The sequence below is a fragment of the Tupaia chinensis genome, unplaced genomic scaffold (genome assembly GCF_000334495.1).
Source record: "Tupaia chinensis unplaced genomic scaffold, TupChi_1.0 Scaffold143099_1, whole genome shotgun sequence".
NCBI classification, from domain to species: domain Eukaryota; kingdom Metazoa; phylum Chordata; class Mammalia; order Scandentia; family Tupaiidae; genus Tupaia; species Tupaia belangeri.
Window position 1 is genome coordinate 109,730 of NW_006202943.1, and position 15,556 is coordinate 125,285.

Consider the following 15,556-nt stretch of genomic DNA (forward strand, 5'->3'; position numbering starts at 1 on the left):
TTTTCAGGTTTTATTTCTCTGAGAAGATTTTAAGCTTTTCTTCCACATGAAGGATAATCTTGCAGGATATAATAATCTTGGTTGAAATTGTTTTTCTCTTAACACTTTGAATACATCTTCTCATTATTTCCTTGCCTGCATTGTTTCCATGCAGAAGTCTGGTGTTAGCCTGATGGGGTGCCCTTGGTAAGTCACTTGTCCTTTCTCTCTTGCCAATTTTAGTATCTTCTCTTTATGTGTGATCTTTGTGAGTCTGGCTAAGATGTGCCTTGGGGTAGATCTTCTTGGGTTTATTCTTTTTGGGATCCTTTGTATTTTTTGAGTCTGGATGTTTGAGTGCCTCTCTAGACTTGGGAAATTTTCTTTCAGGATTCATGGAATAGATTTTCCATGCTCTTATTAGTTTCTTCATGTTTGTGGATACTGATTATTCAAATGTTAGAGTGTCTAATGGAATCTAGTATTTCTTATATATTATCTTCTTGTTTGTCTTTGTTATTTCTCGATCTTTTTGGTGGTTTTCTCTCGGTTAGAAGTTTCATCTTCCAGGACCAACAGTTAGCGTAATGGCTATGTCGCTGGACTCCCATGTAGTCGACCATGGTTTGCGTCCCGGAACCGGTGGCTTAAAACTCATGCCGGACACGTGTGCATGCGTGCCCAAGATCCCAAGAGGAGAATGGAGGAGAGGGGATTGTGGCATGGCCATCCCCCCTGGGCAGTGATTTCTTACTTTCTGTCTCTCTGCCTCTCTCTCTATCTGGTGAGAGCACGCGCCCTATAGCAAAAACCTCTCCAAAAAAAAAGAAAGAAGTTTTATCTTCTACGTTAGAAATTCGATCTTCAGCATGGTCTAATCGACTTTTAATACTTTTTTGAGAGTTTTTGATTTCCTGTATTACAGGCTTCTTCTCTAATAGTTCCATCTGATTCTTTCTTAGTGTGTCCATTTCTTCTTTCATATTGTGCATGGACTTCCTAATCTCCTCTAGTTCGTTGTCTGTTTTCTGTTCCATCTCATAGAATTTGGCCACCATGAATGTTCTAAATTCTTTCTCAGACATTTTGGTAACATCCTCTGTTTTTTCGAGAAATGGAAGGCATTCACTATGTTCTATTTATGGAGACATATTTCCTGTTTTATTCAGACCTGAGGCTCTTCTTCTACTTCTAGCCATTGGAAGATGTATTCACTTTGGAATAGCTTTTAGAGAAATGTTTGTTTGACTAAGAGCAAGTGTGTTTCCCTTTTGCTGTGGACTGAAGACTGCTGAAGACTCTCTTCTGTTGTGTTTAGCAATGTGGTCCTACTAGTAGTATTCTAATCAGGTGTCCAAAGAGCAGTATCTCCTTTTTCGGAGGTGGTAAAAGGGAGGATCCTAGAGAGTCTTACAATACTAGAATATTTCAGAACTGTGATTCTAGACCTATCTAGACCATCTGGGAAGGCGGAGGAAGAGGAAGAGAGGTCCAAATAAGTGGGAAGAAAGTAAGAAGGAGACTAAAGAAAATGTCACTGTATCAGTGTCCATTAGGCCAGGGGTTTGGCCATAAAACTGTTTTATCTAATGACAGCTTTTTCTTTTCTTACACAGTAAGCTTATTAAGATTCATCTATATTAATACATGATACTTTATTCACTCTAATGTCATTCCTCCTGCCAGACTAGGCCTTGTCTAAAAATCTCTAGAGGGTTAGAACCTTCCCAGGTAATTCTTCCAAGACAGGAGTTGATGGCCAACTAGTTACTCTTACTACTCATATCCACTTTGATACCTAGTCTTAGTGGCCTTCTTAGATTCCTGAGCTCACACTAGGTAGCTAGCCAGTTCATTTTATGCCCCTGGTAGGTTTGTTAAGATTTTGGAAGCACTGCTGTCAGTGCTTGTATAGCTTACTGGTTACTACTTCCCATTAAAAGTTTTGAAAAACTCTCAGACAGTCTTCTGATGTGGAATAGAGGTTTCATCTAAGAACATCTACTTAGCCAACCTGTCAATATCAGAATGCTAACCTAATCGGAACAAGTGTAGACCAAACTCAGCCCCTCTGGTACTTCAAAATAATAATAGTGTTAATGCCTAGTCATGCCCATGTGCCAACTCTCTTGATACCTACTCTGAACATACTTCTGAGAAAAAAAAAAACTTCTCTTCCTTCTTACCTAGGATCTAATCCGGAGAGATATCCTATATTACAAAGGCCGCATTGACATGGATAAATATGAGGTGATTGACATTGAAGATGGCAGAGATGATGACTTCAATGTCAGTATGAAGAATGCCTTTAAACTTCACAACAAGGAGACTGAAGAGATACATCTGTTCTTTGCCAAGAAGTTGGAAGAGAAAATACGCTGGCTCAGGGCTTTCAGAGAAGAAAGGAAAATGGTACAGGAAGATGAAAAAATTGGTAAGTGACCTGAGAGAAGAAAGAAGACTATGGCTATGAAGGTTTCTATTTGTTTCTATTGTTTCTGTTCTATTGGTTTTCATTTTACTAGACTCAGGAAATATACAGAGAAAATATCTATTGCAAACTCACCTAAGCCACTCTGGTGGTTCCCAATTATTAAGTTATTATTGGCAGATATCGGTAGCTTTCATTAATTGAAGGTAGGTAGCTTCCCTACTGTCTCGTTAACAGAATAATAATATTATCCTGGAGACTAACCTCAACCTCAATTCTCCCAATATATGTATAACAGTCATACAGCCTGTTTTCCATGAATTCCCAGCTCTTGGATACTTGGGTACATGATAACATCTTCTGTGAAAGGGGTAGTCAGTATAGATTTGGCAGTATTATAGTGATGGTTCAGCTCATGTTTTAGTCAGAATCTGGCAACACAATTCATGTACAAGGGCCAAGACATAGGATTTACTTTCTCTAATGAGGTTTAGGCCCCTTTCTGAAGATTATAGAATGTAGGGCTTATTAGATTCTTATACCCAGTTCTTATGAAGGCTAAAGTACCTTTAAGATATTTCTGGCTAGTATATTTCTTTGAATAACATTGATTTCACCAATGAAAATACATTCTGAACATGTGTTAGGCTAATTAGGCCTCATGTGTTAAGGCAGCTGAATTGCTAGTAGTAGTGGTCTCTGGAGCAAAGAATTCTGAGAATTTAATATTTTTTAATTTAGAAATTTATTCTGTCTAATCCAGAAGCTTTATATAGCTTTAGTTTAAAAGAACACACACATGCACACACGCGCGCATGTGCACAAACCCACAAAAACAGTGAAACCAAGACACTGTATTTCAAAATCTGGGCCCTTCCAGCCTTCTAAATATAAGAGCTCTGAAAATTGTATATACCAATTGGAAGATAAAGACAAGAATATGAATGGAGCCATGACATTTCATTGAACAAAATTTTATGTAACTGGAGGATCCTTTCTAGGAGTTTGTTAAGTGCTTTAACAAGTAATAATAATAATAAATCCCACCCCTCAAAAAAAAAATCCCAGAACAGAATAGAGTGAATTTCCAGTGTTACAAATCAACTTGTTACACGTCAATATAATCTCACAGTGTCCTAGCAAACAACATACTTTCCTTTTCTGTCTCATTTTAGAGCTTGACTCCTTATTCATCTCAGCAGAGACTCCATAGGCAACATGAATTATTTTGGCATCAAAAATTAATTTATATTTTTTGTAGTAGTTAACAGCGGTCTTCTTTCTGGGCAAGCTCACAAACCATATTAGGTTGGAAATATAACTTAAATGGGTGCTAAGACAAAAATGAGAAAAAGGAAAAAAGAACAAAAACCTCTGGAAACAACCAATGGCATTTAAAGAAACCACAAGAATGCCAACAATATTTAAACCCCCTTTTTCTGAAAAAGGGATATTTTTTGGAACAAAACATTCCACTCAATAAATTTATGTCAGCTGTCAATGAAAGATTGTCACTAATACACCGTGGACACCTTTTGCAATGTAAATCCATGCCGTTTTCTTTTTTTACATGGTAAACTTCAACCTAGCAATTATTACAACAAATGTTATAACCTAAAGCACAAACATAATTTCAGCAGCTTTGAGGTGGAATCATGTACAAACCAAATAAAATTTACATCGCAGCAAACATTTTCACCTAAGACTGTATGGATACTTGCGGCTTCTGCATTGATCACAGGTGCTTTTCTAAATCATCAAGGTTATCTTCAGCTTCACTTTCAGTCTCCTTCTTGGGCATTGACACTACCTCTGGTTCTTCCTGGGCAGAAGTGATTGTAGTGGCAGCTGTGGCTGCAGGGGCCACGGGAGTTGCAGACGCTGCAGCCACAACCTTTTTCTTCTTGTGTTTTTTTGTGCTTCTTGTACTTTTTATCCATTTTATGTTTCTTGTTCTTTTTCTTCTTTTTCTTTCCATCTTCTTCTTGATCTGAATTCCTTGCCGGTGATGTGTTTGGTGTTGGGTTTTTAGCCTTTTTGATTGGTACAGGTGGTGACCAATTTGTAGAAGGTGACTGAAACTGGACAGGGTATGGAGGTGCTGTAAGCCTTTAAGCTGCTGGCTTGGGAGATCCAGAGACAGATCTGGAGGATGAAACTCTCCTTATAGACTCTGGACTTGGTGATGCAGGTTCTTTTTTTTTTTTTTTTTTTTTTGACAGATTTTGTCTTTTTAGGTTCTGGAGTCCTGGAAACTCTCCTAATGTGCCTAGTGCTTGGTGATGGGGACTCCCTTCTTTGGGGTGATGATGATGCTCTTCTCATATGGGTGGAGGACTTCAGGTGGTCTGAGGAGCTCAAGGCTGCAGAGAGGGCAAGTGTCATTTATTTGGTTGTGGCGACCAGGCCTCCCAGGTAGAGCAACTCGGGGAAGACCCTTTCCTATGCTTTAATGAGAAGGTGAACATCTCTTGGCTATTGGGGAGCTTCTTGGTTTGGGAGGTGGAGAATGGGAGACCTGACACTTTGGTGGTGGAAATGGTGATGCTTTTTGTTTAAGGCGAGAAGCTGCTCTTCTCTTTGGAGGTGGAGAAGGAAAGTATCTCCTCTGTATTGGAGGAGAGTATATTCTTGGGATTGGTGAGCATCAACAAGGAGGACAAGTCCTTTTTCATGATGGTGGGGTGGGAGACCTGGGCTGTTGAAGAGGAGAAGCAGCAGGAGAAGGAGAGCACTGCCTTTTGATGAGTGGTGGGGAGGGACTTCTCCTCTGTCTACCACTCTTGGTCACTGGAGATTGCCTTCACTTTCCCACCTGCATCCAAGGGGAGGTCTCTTTTTGGTGCTTTCATGGTGATGGAGAGGCACACCAGGAAGAGAAATGTTGCTGCCGCCCTCCTACCTCACCATTCTTCACACAGGACTTCTTGGATTGCTCATCTTCTGAAGAGGATGAGGAACCACAGTCAGATGAAGACTGCTGGTTTTGTTTTCTATACTGGTGTCTCTGCTGCACAGAATCTGCTACATCCATTTTGCCACCTTTATTTTCTTCCGATTCAGATAACTCTACTTTTCTAGGCTTTGATTCTGGTGAAGGTGTCTCTCTTTTCTCAGTACCTTTCTAATTTGTCACTTTACCTGAAGTTCTCCCTGGAGACACAGAATCATGACTTTTTGTTATATGGTTTGACAGCTGAGGGGATGAGTTTTTGGTGGTGGAGTTGCTGGAGGTAATGGCCTGTGCCTTCGCCTTGGGGGATCTGCTGAAAGAGATAACCTATGAGTCTTTTGAGGGAAACTGGATGTCCTCTTGGGAGGCTTCTTTGGTGGTGACTGGGAATGAGATGAAGAGGATAATGAGCTACTTCCAGACAAAGATGCTGATGAGCACTGCCATATGTCTTATGAAGATCTACTCCTCCTGTGCCTTGGTGGAGGAGACAATTCATGTTGGTATTCTTCTTCAAGGAAATGGCTGCCTTCTTGAGCTTGGCCAACTTTGGGGCGAGTATGATGTTGATCAAAATCTGTGGCACCATATAGGTCAAATGTGAGAAAGAGAGTGAAATCATGTCCAGGATATTGACTTGGAACATGATCAAGATCTTGGTTGAGTCTTTTTCCTTTCCTTTTTGGATTTTTTTTTTTTTTTTTTTTTTTGTATGGGAAAGGATCTTTAGGCTCTGGTACAGGTTCAGGCTTGGGAACTTTAAAAATGTCACTAGTAGAAGTGACTTCTTGTACTGAATGTTCTTGTACTTTCACTGAAGGTTCTAGAGAGGTTATTTTTTTTGTTTTTTTTTTTGTTTTTTTTTTTGTTTTTTTTTTTTCCTTCTTTTTCGGAGCTGGGGGAAGGACTCTGGCTCTTGATTCTGTGATAGGAAACTTGAGAATGCACTTTCTCTCTTTCTCCTGAGAGGGGAAGATCGTGTTCTAGGGGATAGAGATCTGGATTTCCATCGTCTTGGGCTTCAAGACCACTCCCCTTTTGCTCTACTGCTTTCTTTTTCTTCTTTGCTCCTCTTATCTTTGTCTTCATCTTGCTTTTTCATAGGTGTCAGTTTTTCTTTTTCAACCTGCCTGTTTTATTTCTGCTTTCTTCGGTTCTAGGAAAGCTGAAGGGATTCCAGTGATGTTTTCTTGTGCACTTAGCAACAGGGGCCATAGTTCTCCCATAAATTCTCTAGCTTTTTTTTTTTCACTCAAAAACCCAATCAGGTTGATTTGTGTCATTTTGGAGTCTATATTCTTAACTTCCAGCTGGTTGAATACAAACTCAATCACAACATCTTCAAAACCAAGGATTTCTGTTACTCGTTTTGTTATCCAAGGCTTTATAACCACCAAATTTACTTTGCTAATGTACACATTTTTCTAGGAATTCTGCAAATTTCAGCTGCTTCAGTAGTTTCTTCTGTTTGTTGCTGAACCTAATATTCGGCTCTGCACTTGTTCCACAGAAGAACTCCACATATTGCTACCTTGCTCAGAGATCCAAAATTTTTATTTTTACTTTTTAAACTTTTTAATTTTTTCATTTACATTTTGAAATTTCATTTTCTTTTACACAGTCGGTCATATTATTTAGCTTACAAAGTGAATATTTCAACATGTGAACCTTTCTCACTAGTCCAGTTGATAAAACTATAAAATGTCTTCAACAGATAATACCACATTTCTTCGTCTCATTAATGCTTTGCTCTCTATTTTTCTTCTAAATGTCTTTCCTCAGACCATACTCTTTCACACACACTATATATGGTATTTGCATCCATTTACTGTGTTTCTATATCCTTTAGTCAAACAGTTTCAGTCATAGAGTGTGGACACTCGGTATATATTAAGTGGGGACACACATGGTCTCTCCTTCATAGCCTGGTTTGCTTCACTCAGAAGTAAATCTTCCATATTTTTCCACTTTCTGTCAAAAGCCAGGTGTTTTCGTTGGTTTTTGTTGTTGTTGTTGTTTTCAGCTCAGTAGTATTCCATAGACTATATGTGCCACAGTTTTTCAATCCATTCATCTGTTGGTGGCCATATGGGTTGGTTACATGTCTAAGCAATTGTGAATAGTGCCTCAATAAACATCGACATGCAAGCATTTTTCCAAATAAGAATTCTTTTGTTCTTTGTATAGATACCAAGGAGTGGGGTTGCTGGATCATATGGTAGTTCTATTTGTAGATTTTTGAGGAATCTCCAAAGTGTTCTACACAGTGACTGGACCAATTTACATTCCCACCAGCAATGTAAGAGAGTTTCCCTTTCACCACATCCCACAGAATTTATCATTTTTTTTTTAAATCTTAATCATTCTGGCTGGGGTTAAATGGTATCACATTGTTGTTTTGATCTGCATTTCCCTTACAATGACGGATGTTGAGCATTTTTTTATATGCCTTTTGGCTATTCATATGTCATCCTTAGAGAGTGTTTTTTTCAACTCCTCCCATATTTTAATAGGGTTGATCATCTTTTTTCAGAAGAGCTGCTTGAGTTCCTTCTGTACTCTGGTACACAAGGTATTTGGTCCCTTATCTGACAAATAATTTACAAAAATATTTTCCCATTCTGAGGGTGGTCGACTCACACTAATTACTGCATCTTTTGCCATGGAGAAATTTCTTAGTCTGATGTAATCCCACATGTCTAATTTTGGGATTATCAACTGTGCTTTGGGGTCTTATTTAAGAAGTCTTTGCCTACGCCAATGTCGCCCAGAGTTTCCCCGGTGTATTCCAGGAGCAGTTTTATAGTTTGAGGTCTAAGATTTAGACCTTTGATCTACCTTGACTTGATTTTTGTCAAAGGTAAGAGGTAGGGGGTTCAGATGCATCTCTCTGAAAGTGGAAATCTAATTTTTCCAGCACCATTTGCTGAAGAGGTTTTCCTATTCCCACTGGATTGACTGCATCCCTTGTCAAAAATCAGTTGACTGTATGCTTGAGAATTAGTTTCTGGGGACTCTATTCTGTTACATTGTTCTACATGTCTGTTTCTGTGCCAGAACCATGCTGTTTTGATTACCACAACTTTATAGTATATTTTTGGGCCAGGGAATGAGATACCACCTACTACATTCTTGTTGTGATGAATTGCTTTGTAAATACAGGTTTTTTTATGATTCCAGAAAAATTTTATGATTGTCTTTTCTAGATCTGTGAAGAATGTGTCTTGTACTTTGATTGACATTGCATTAAATATGTAGACTAACTTGTGGCTATGGTAAATGGAAAAACATTTTTCAGTTCTATCTCAGTTTGCCTTTTGTTTGTATAGAGAAATGCTATAGATTTCTGTACGTCGATTTTGTATCCTGCAACTTTACTGTATTCATGTATTACCTCCAGAAATTTTTTCATGGAAAAACATTGTGTCTTCTATGCATACAATCATGTCATCTGCAAATAGACAGAGTTTCACCTCTTCTTTTTCTATTTGAATGCCTTATATTTTTTTCTCTTTTCTGATTGCATTAGTGAGGACTTCCAGTACTATATTAAAAGGAGTGGAGAAAATGGACATCTTTGTCTTGTACACGTTTTTAGTGGAAAAGTTTCAGCTTTTCTCCATCGAGGATGATGTCCACAATGGGTGTTTCATACATAGCTCTTATTGTGTTGAGTAATGATCCTTCCATGTTGATATTGCTTAGTCTCTTGATCATGAAGGGATGTTGTATTTTATCAAATGCTTTTTCTGCATCAATTGATATGACCATGTGGTTTTTATATTTCATCCTGTTAATATGGTGTTTTGCATATGTTGAACCAACCTTGCATTCCTGGAATAAAGCCAACCTGATCATGATGTATAATCTTTTTTATATGTTGGTGGATACGATTTGCTAGTATCTTGTTGAGAATGTTTGCATCTATATTCATCAGAGATATTGGTCTATACTTTTCCTTCCTTGCCCTGTCCTTATCTTTTTTAAGGATAGAGGCTTCATAAAATGAATTAGGGAGAGATTCACCCTTTTGGATCTTTAGAAATAATTCGAGCAGAATGGAGGTTACTTTTTCTTTGAAAGTTTTATACAATTCAGTGGTGAAGCCATCAAGGCCAGGGCTGTTCTTTTTTTGGAGGTTATTTATTACTGATTCAATCTCCTGGTTTGTTATGGGCCTATTTGGACTTTCTATATCCACCTGGCTCCATGTTGGTAGATTATATGTATCCAGGAATTTGTCCATCTCATTCAGATTGTCATGTTTCTTGGCATATAGATCTTCATAGTATCCTCTAATGATATTTTGTATTTCTACTTTGTTGTTATATTGCCTGCTTTATTGCAGATCTGATTCACCTGGTTTCTTTCGCTCTTCTTAATAAGACTCACTCGTGGTGTATCATTTTTGTTTTTTTTTCTTTTATTTTTATTTACATTTTTTAAATACATTCAATCGTATTATTTAGCTTACAAGGTGATCATTTCAATATGTGAACATTTCTCCCTGGTCCAGTTGATCAAAATATAACAACACTACCTCCCTGTCTCAACAATGCTGTCTTTGTATCCGTCCTCCAAATGTATTTCCCCAGGCCTCACTCCTCCACACACACCACATGTGGCATTCACATCTATCTCTTGTGTTTGTACATCCTATAGCCCGTCTGTTTCAATGATAGAGTGCAGACACTCGGTATATATTAAGTGGGGACATACAGTGTTTCTCCTTCATAGCCTGGCTTGCTTCACTCAGCAGTAAATCTTCCATATCCTTCCACTTTCTGTCAAAAGCCAGGGTTTTGTTGTTCTTAGTGGCTGAATAGTATTCCATAGAGTATATGTGCCACAGTTTTTCAATCCCTCCAGCCGTACGGGGACATTTGGGTTGGTTCCATGTCTTAGCAATTGTGAAAAGTGCTGCAATGAACATCGATGTACAAGCACTTTTCCAATGAGGAATTCTTCTGTCCTTTGGGTAGATGCCAAGAAATGGGATTGCTGGATCATATGGCAGATCTATTTGTAGATTTTTGTAGAATCTCCAGATTGTTCTCCGCAGTGGTTGAAATAATTTACATTCCCACCAGCAGTCTAAGAGAGTTCCCCTTTCACCACACCCCCACCAACACTTATCATTTATTGTTTTTTTTTTTTAATATTAGCTATTCTGAGTGCGGTTAGGTGGTATCTCACTGTTGTTTTGATCTGCATTTCCCTTACGATGAGGGATGTTGAGAATTTTTTCATATGCCTTCTGGCTATTCATGTCATCTTTAGTGAGTGTTTTTTTCGACTCCTTCTCCCATCTTTTAATAAGGTTCATCATCTTTTTTCCAAACAGCTTCTTTGGTTCCTTATGTATTCTGATTATCAATCCCTTATCAGATGCATAGTTTACAAAAAATATTTTCCCACTCTGAGGGCTGTAGATTCACACTAATTACTGTGTCTTTTGCCATGCAGAAACTTCTTAGTCTGATATAATCCCACTTGTCTATTTTGGGGATTATCGACTGTGCTATGGGGGTCTTATGTAAGAAGTCTTTCCCTATACCAACTTCTGGTCCCTTGGGTACTCATTTTTAAAAACCTTTTTGTTATAAAAAGATATGTTTTCCTCTGTTGATTCGAAAGTTAGAAAATGCAGATGAGCAATAAAGAGGTAATTAAAAAGTTCGCCCCTGAACTCACTCTGGAGAAAACCACTGTCAGAATGGCAAAGATTAAGAATATAAAAAGTGATAAGTGTTGGAGGGGATGTGGTGAAAAGGGAACTCTCCTATGCTGTTGGTGGGAATGTAAACTGGTTCAACCACTATGGAGAACAATATGGAGGTTCCTCAAAAATCTAAAAATAGAACTACTATTTGATCAGGCAATACCACTTCTGGGTATCTACCCAAAGGACAGGAGAACAGTCAGTCAGAAAAGTGCTTGCACATCAATGTTTATTGCAGTATTATACACAATTGTCAAGTCATGGAACCAACCTAAATGTCCATAAACTGATGAATGGATTGGAAAAGTGTGGCATATATACTCTATAGAATACTACTCAGCCATAAAAAATAACAAGACCCTGGCATTTGATAGAAAGTGGTCAGATATGAAAGATCTATTGCTGAGTGAAGTAAGCCAGGCTATGAAAGAAAGATATTGTATGTATGCACTTAATATATACCGACTATCCGCACATTATGGTAGAGAGCAAAATATTAGAGGACATAAAAGCAGTGAAAGGACTTAAAGAGAATAAGACAGTGTGGAATGAGGGGTAAAGAGAAGAGGATAGAGAAAGATAGCAAGAGAACAAATAGAGAGGCAGGATGTTAGCGGGAAATGGATATGGATTATTATCTGTTTGATGATGACATGTATAGTATTCCCAACTGGATGGGTCTGAGAAGTATTTCATGATGGATGATGTCTTTTTACAAGCAAAATGAGAAATAGTGATTGACTGTTTAAAAAATAATTGGAATAATAATAATAATGATTGGGAAAAACAATGAACATATGTTGAATGTTGAAGCGGGGAGATGAATGTCTCTGTATTGACTGACATTCATGGCGTTCCCTTTTGTAAAAGCAATGTAATACACTGTAACGTTATATGCAATCCAATGTAATATAAACAAGATTATGATGATAATAAAAATAAATAAATAATTTTTAAAAATGTGATAATAGTGACAATCAGAGAACTAGAAGGAGCACAATATGGGAAACAAGGAAATTCCATGCAATGACAAGCTCTAAGATGAAGTGGAACAGATATGAAAGTCATTTAAGCTGAAAACATTTTTATGATATTATTACAATGAAATAATTTCATTATATAAAATCTTTTAAGAAATTAAAAGTTTGGGTCAGCAGGCAGCAAAGTGGTTAAGACACTGGACTCCCACAAGACTGATCAGAGTTCAAGTCCTGGTCTCACAGGCTTAAAACTCAAGCTGAGTACATGTGCCATGTGTTCCAAAAATCTGAAGAGGAGAATGGAGGAGAAAGGATTGTGTGTGGCCATCCCTGGTGGAGTAGTTTCTTGCTTTCTGTCTCTCTGTCTCTCTGGCAAGTGCATGCACCCTATAGCAAAAATTGCTCTCTCTCAAAAAAAAAATTAGAGTATGATCTGTGAAAAACATATCTTAGTCAATTTTGTGCTGCTATAACAAAATACCAAAGACTGAGTAATTTATAACAAACAAAATTATTGGCTAACAGTTCTGGGACTGGAAAGTCTAAGATCAAGGGCTGACATCTGATTTCAGACTTAATTTCTTTGCTAGTTGAGAAGTCATTCAGAAGTAGGTTGTTTAGTTTCCATGTATTTGTGTATTTTCAAGGATTTTTCCTGAATTTAATATCAACTTTAATTCCATTATGGTCAGAGAAGATGCTGGATATAGTTTCTATGCCTTTGAATCTGTAAAGGCTTGCTTTGTATCCTATCACATGGTCAATCTTTGAAAAGATTCCATGCCAGAGTGCGAGAAATGTATATTTTGTGGTCTTAGGGTAGAAAGTACTATAGATGTCTCTCAAGCCCATTTGATTTACAGTATCGTTTAGGTCTTGTATCTCTCTGCTTATTTTTTGGTCTAGAAGATCTGTCTAAAGGAGATAATAGGGCATTGCGATCCCTAACAGTTATAGTGTTGCACTCTATCTCTCGTTTTAGCTCTAGCAGTATTTCCTTCACATATTTAGGTGCTCCTGAGTTGGGCGCATAGGTATTTATAAGCATTATGTCTTCTTGATGAAGTAGTGCATTTTCTACTATTTAATGCCCTTCTTTGTCTCTTTTTACAGTTTTTGTCTAAGCCTATTTTGTCTGAAATCAGTTTCATAACTCCAGCCCTGTTTTGATTTCTGTTTGCATGGAATATCTTTTTCTAGTCCTTCACTTTCAGTCTATGTATGTCTTTATCCATAGGTGTGTTTCAACAAGTAGAGGATTTCTGATTTTTTCTTTTTTCAATCCACTCGGCCAGTCTGTCTCTTGATCAGAGAATCTAATTCATTAATGTTCAACATTATTATCAATATTTCTGGACTTGTTCCTATCATTAAGTGAGCCATTTTCTTTCTTTTTTTTTCTTCTCTTATATCTGTCTGACATTAGTTTTCCTGGTATAGGTCTCTTCACAACTTCTTGAAGAGTTGGTCTGGAGTTGGTAAATTCTTTTAGGTTTTGTTTATCTGAGAATGTTTTTATCTTTTTTTTTTTTTCCCCATATGAAGGATAGTCTTGCAGGATACAATAATCTTGGTTGAAATTGTTTTTCTCTTAGCACTTTCTATACATCTTCCCATTCTTTCCTTCCTTGCATTGTTTCCTTTGAGAGATCCGGAGTTAGTCTGATGGGATGACCTTTGTATGTCACTTCTCGTTTCTCTCTTGCCAGTTTTGGTATCATGTCTTTATCAGTGGTCTTGTATAGTCTGGCTAAGATGTGCCTCAGGGAAGATCTTCCGGGGTTGATTCCAACTGGGGTCCTTTGTATTTCTTGGGTCTTGATACTTGAGTGCCTCTCTAGACTTGGAAATTTTCTTCCAGGGTTTCATGGAATAAATTTTCCATGCCTGGAAATTTTCTTCCAGGATTCCATGGAATAAATTTTCTTCACCTTCTGGGATGCCAATTATTCTGATATTTGGGCGTATTGTGAAATCTAGTATTTCTCGTATATTATCCTCATGGCTTTTTATTTTCTCTATCTTTTTGGTGGTTCTTTCTAGGTCAGAGGTTTTATCTTCTACATCAGAGATTTGATCTTCAGCATGATCTATTCGACTTTTAATACTTTAAAGGGAGTTTTTGGTTTCCTGTTTTCCAGACTTTATCTCTAATAGCTCCATCTGATTCTTTCTCAGAGTGTGTGTTTCTTCTTTCATATCTTGGAATGACTTTCTCATCACCTGTAGTTCATTGTCTCTTTTCTTTTCCAACTCAAAAAAATTTTTCACCATAAATGTTTGTAATTCTTTGTCTGACATTTTGGTGACATCATCCATTAGCACAAAAGATGGAAGGGAGTTATTCTGTACCATTGATGGAGATGTATTTCCTTGTTTATTCATTCCGAAGTCTCTTCTTCTACTTCTAGCCATTGGAAGATGTATTCACTTTGAATACGTCTTGTGGGAATGTTTTTCCGACTAGGAGTAAGTGACTTTCCCTTTTGCTGCAAATTATTGTTTGCCGCAGTCTGTCTTTTATTGTTTTTACCAGTGTGGTATCAAGAGGGGTACTCTACTGAGGTGTCTGAAAAGCAATATCTCCTTTTTCACTGGTGCATCAGTACAAAGAAAGATCCCAGAGAAAGTTTTATTACTAGAGGATTTCAGATATCTGATTATAGACCTGTCTAGTCCTTCTGGCAGGGTGAAAGATGAAGAAGAGAGGGTATTAGGTGAAACAACACAAGAAAAAAAAACAAAACACACAGAGAAATAAAGAAAATTTGCACGCCACACATTAGTGATTTCGCCAAAGGCCTGCCCCATGGTCTGTGGCCTTCTGCTGGGGTCAGGACAGGCTGTGGTTGGAGGAAGACCTGGAAATTAACAAGAGAATAAAGAAGCTGACAAATAAAAAGCAGAAAAATACTAGCCAAATACCTAGGGGGTGGGCGCTTGGGCTGGGTGTCTGCAGGTGAGGTGAGGGAGCAGCAATGTCCCTGCCTCAGAATCCCTGACTGGCCAAAGGCCTGCCGCTTGGTCTGTGGCCTGCTGCTGGGGACAGGACAGGATAGGGGTTGGGCACTTGGCCTGGGGGTCTGCAGGTGAGGTGAGGGAGCAGTGATGTTTCTGCCTCAGAATTCCTGGCTGGCCAAAGGCCTGCCACTTGGTCTGTGGCCTACTGCTGGGGACAGGACAGGCTAGGGCTTGGGCTGCAGGTGAGGTAAGGGAGCAGCGATGTCCTTGCCTCAGGATCCCTGGCTGGTCAAAGGCCTGCTGCTTGGTCTGTGGCCTGCTGCTGAAGACAGGACTGGCTAGGAGGTGGGCGCTTGGGCTGGGGGTCTGCAGGTGAGGTGAGGGAGCAGCGATGTCCCTGCCTCAGAATCCCTGACTGGCCAAAGGCCTGCCGCTTGGTCTGTGGCCTGCTGCTGAGGACAGGACTGGCTAGGAGGTGGGCGCTTGGGCTGGGGGTCTGCAGGTGAGGTGAGGGAGCAGCGATGTCCCTG

At 38.7% G+C, this 15,556-nt stretch overlaps 1 protein-coding gene and 1 pseudogene across 1 annotated transcript in view; one reads left to right on the forward strand and one right to left on the reverse strand.

The window, feature by feature from the left end:
- LOC102500137 (rho guanine nucleotide exchange factor 9-like) overlaps positions 1-15,556 on the forward strand; it is a 107,944-nt gene that overhangs the window by 57,607 nt on the left and 34,781 nt on the right. Inside the window, exon 5 of the mRNA XM_006163791.1 lies at positions 2,170-2,413. Within this exon, the coding sequence (XP_006163853.1) occupies positions 2,170-2,413 (244 nt within the window). The remainder of the gene's footprint in view (positions 1-2,169; positions 2,414-15,556) is intronic.
- Positions 4,110-6,661, reverse strand: LOC102499298 (serine/arginine repetitive matrix protein 1-like; annotated as a pseudogene).